The 3,822-nt window shown below is 44.3% G+C and overlaps 1 protein-coding gene across 1 annotated transcript in view; it reads left to right on the top strand.

The window, feature by feature from the left end:
* ikbkb (inhibitor of nuclear factor kappa B kinase subunit beta) overlaps positions 1 to 3,822 on the top strand; it is a 27,170-nt gene that overhangs the window by 19,413 nt on the left and 3,935 nt on the right. Inside the window, 7 exon segments of the mRNA XM_070436901.1 lie at positions 466 to 548; positions 1,759 to 1,883; positions 2,394 to 2,501; positions 2,634 to 2,766; positions 2,905 to 3,099; positions 3,246 to 3,360; positions 3,559 to 3,682. Of these exon segments, the coding sequence (XP_070293002.1) occupies positions 466 to 548; positions 1,759 to 1,883; positions 2,394 to 2,501; positions 2,634 to 2,766; positions 2,905 to 3,099; positions 3,246 to 3,360; positions 3,559 to 3,682 (883 nt within the window).

Here is a 3,822-nt window from a genome sequence, read left to right on the forward strand (position 1 = left end):
CGCAACACACACACACACACACACACACACAACACACACACACACCACAACACACACCAAAACACTACAACTACGCGAACACACACACCATCATATCTATTTTTTCTACACACGCGAGACACACATATACACACACACACACATAACACACACAGGGCTGTATATTAGTCTTGTACTCCAGAGTGGTCAGGCTTGCTTTTCCGATGTCCTACTTAGCGAAAGTGGGAAATGTAATGCCAAATGATTCACATCTCCTAAATTATGCTTGACGACACTCCTCCGGTATTAGTCTGTTGGACAAAGAGAAAATAAGGAAAGAAGACCAGGATCCTATTTGATTACATGTTTGATTGAAAATACCAGGGATTATCTGTTTGATTACTACTGGGTTTTGTGAATGTGTTATCTTTGGAGCTTTGTTTATTTTCTCTCTCTCTCTCCCCCTGGTCGCTCTCTGTCTCCTAGCCTCTGCTCTGACTAACTTCCATAAAGAAGAGGCTCATCCACAGAGATCTGAAGAGAGAACATCGATCCTCCACAGGGAGAGAAGATGAGTGAGTTTCCCTGTGGTGAATTTGTTTAGGCAACCACTAATCTTTGAACCAGTCATCCCAGACAAATATATCTAGGATTTTGGCATCAATAGGATAAGACTATAGACAGTCTTCCGTCGGTACAGACTAACTAGGTGGGTGTCTAATATAAGCCTTGCGTTATTATTACACAAGAAACAGCGCCCCAAAAATAACCCCAAGACGAGAGACAGAAAAACAACCCATCTCTGTGATTTTAGTTATCTTCTACTCTATTTGACTTCTAATATTGTTTTATCTATTCTAGTTAATGAGGCTACATATATACCATCCATCAGAACTCCTCAATATAGTTAGTGCATGGTCCAGTATAGTTAAGTTATATATCACTGGCTAAGGGCCGGGACATATTACACACATGTTTGTTGCAGTTGGTCTTGAAATGTTAATGTTCTATTCCGCTCCCTTCGTCTCACTTGTTTTATAGCTATGACAGGGTTACGCTGGCATTAAACCATTCACATTTTTTTCACCGTTGTTAAATTGACCGTAAATCAAATCAAATCAAATGTATTTATATAGCCTTTTTTACATCCAGCTGATCTCTCAAAGTGCGTGTACAGAACCCAGCCTAAAACCTCAACAGCATGTCCATGCAGGTTAGAAGAACGGTGGCTTTTAGGAAAACTCCTACGAAAGGCAAAACCTAGGAAGAAACCTAGAGAGGACCAGGCTATGAGGGGTGGCAGTCTCTCTGGCTGTGCCGGGTGGAATTTAACAGAACAGGCCAAGATGTTCAAATGTTCAAAATGACCAAGCATGGTCAATAATCATAATCACAGTAGTTGTCGAGGGTGCAGCAAGTCAGCACCTCAGGAGTCAATATGGTCAGTTGGCTTTCATATAGCGATCATTAAAACGTTATTCTTACCTCCCTCTGTCCGTAGAGAGTTGAACAGCAGGTCGTGCGTACAGGTAGCACGTCGGTGACAGCGCTAGGTAGGTTCATAGCCGGGCCAGACTAGTTGAAATGGAGGCAGCAGCACGGCCAGTGGAATGGGGACGCAAGGAGTCATCATGCCAGTCAGTCTTGAGGGACTATCGTGACTAAGGGCTCGTCGCATAGTGTTCACCTCCACGAGAGAGAGAAAGAAAGATGAGAATTAGAAAGAGATCACTTAAATTTTCACACAGGCTACGGCGTATAAGTCTCTCTCTCTCTCAGGCTCCAGAGCTCTTGGAGAGACAGAAGTATACAGTGACTGTGGATTATTGGAGCTTTGGTACATTGGTGTTTGAGTGCATCACTGGGTTCCGGCCTTTTCTGCCAACCTGGCAACCCGTGCCCTGGTACTGCCACACACAAACGAACACACACTCACTACACACACACACACATCCTCCAGCTAAACCTCTTATTGTCCTTTCCCCTGTTAGAAACACAGACCCATTGTTGCTTTATCCTGCTGTGTTTAACCTTGAGCTTACAATAATAAACCTGTTGAATGTTATTCCTAAAGGGTGGGATGTTTGGTTATAATAGATCCCACTCCAGACTCAAGTTATACTGTAATATGATTATATTTCAACACGATATCAAAGACCTAAATAATGAGGGGAAATGTGTGTGTACTGCCCATGTGGGCCTCTGAGGCCAGCGTTGACAAGACTGGCATGGCCAAACTTGCATTCCCTATGTATGTGCATGTGTGTGCGTGCGTGTGTGTTTGTCTGTGTGCAAGCATGCGAATGTATATCTAAGTTATTGTTAGCAATCTAAGCAATTTAAATAGAAAAATACTAATGATCTGTTCTCCTCCCCCTCGTCTCTCTTTCTCTCTGTCTCATTCCTTCTCTCAGGCATAGTAAGTTGAAGTTGAAGCAGGATCATGACATTGTGGTTTATGAGGACCTGACAGGGGAGGTGCGCTTCTCTAAACACCTTCCCCAGCCCAACAACCTCAACACGTGAGTCACTACACCGCCACCTGGGGCCATTTCAACTCGCCTATAAAGTACCTTCAATTTATTAAGACATAAGATAAGTAATTTGATCATTTGGGTGAATTATTCCTCATTGTGTGTGCGTGTATGTTGTAGTCTGTTGTTGGGCCGTCTAGAGAGCTGGCTGCAGCTGATGCTGAGGTGGTCTCCCCAGGAGAGAGGCAAGGCAGACCCCCAGACCACTTCCTCAGACTGCTTCTCTCAGCTAGAGACTATACTGGAGCTGAAGGTACACTACACGCACACTTTCTCTCTTTTTAATTCAATACAAATCTCTCACAGGATCCTTGGTTGGCAAGACACTGGGTTTTAATGGAAGGATTGGATTTTGTTTATTTTCTCTCTAACTCTCTCTCTCTCTCGCTAGCTGGTTCACGTATTGAACATGGTGTCTGCTAAGATCTTCACCTACTCTGTCTCAGCCAATGAGAGCGTGGCTGATCTGCAGCAGCGAATCGGGTCTGACACCAACATCCCTCCAGCCAATCAAGAGCTACTGTTGGAGGCGGGACTAGCCCTGGAGCCACAGGGAGAGGCGGGGCAGTGTGCCATCGACTACACTGTAATCTATCTGATGTTGATACATAATCTATAATCCAATCAAAATGTCTTTCATATAGCATGTCGGACAGAGCAGTCAAGATATTGCAGGTGTAAAGGCTAATAAGAAGTCTTCACGTATCTTTACTATCTCCCTCTCTCTCTCAGGAGATAGACGGGAGGAGGACAGACCTTCCTCTGGTGTTTCTGTTTGACCGTTCCTCCTGCACCTACGAGCCCCAGTTCACCCCCCGCACAATGCCAGAGAACATACGCTTTGTCCGTGAGTATACCCGCACACTAATGCTAAGAAAAGTGAAAAATATCAATGAAAAGTGGCCATCTCTCACAACCGTCTCTACTTTCTACATGTGAATATGTGAGGATTCTGTTATACACTGGAACTCTCTCTTTATCTTTCTCTCTTTCTCTTTCTCTCTCTGTCTTTCTTTCTCTCTTTCTTTTTCTCTCCCCCTCCCAGAGACGGATCCTAAGCACGTGTTGTCTTACAGTCCTCTGAGGAGGACCTGGGGCCAGGCCTGGGACACCATCCGCACCCTGAAGGAGGACTGGCAGAGGTTACAGCAGGGACAGAAAGCTGCTCTGTAAGATTCAAAAACACACTTATTCTATCCAGGGTCAAATATCAAATACTGAAAGAGATGTTGATTTAGCTTGCCCAGTACAATGAAAGTCATGGAATAGTCCCAAAACCCTCTCTCTCTTTCCACCTCTCTTTCTTTTT

The sequence above is a fragment of the Salvelinus sp. IW2-2015 genome, linkage group LG33 (genome assembly GCF_002910315.2).
Source record: "Salvelinus sp. IW2-2015 linkage group LG33, ASM291031v2, whole genome shotgun sequence".
NCBI classification, from domain to species: domain Eukaryota; kingdom Metazoa; phylum Chordata; class Actinopteri; order Salmoniformes; family Salmonidae; genus Salvelinus; species Salvelinus sp. IW2-2015.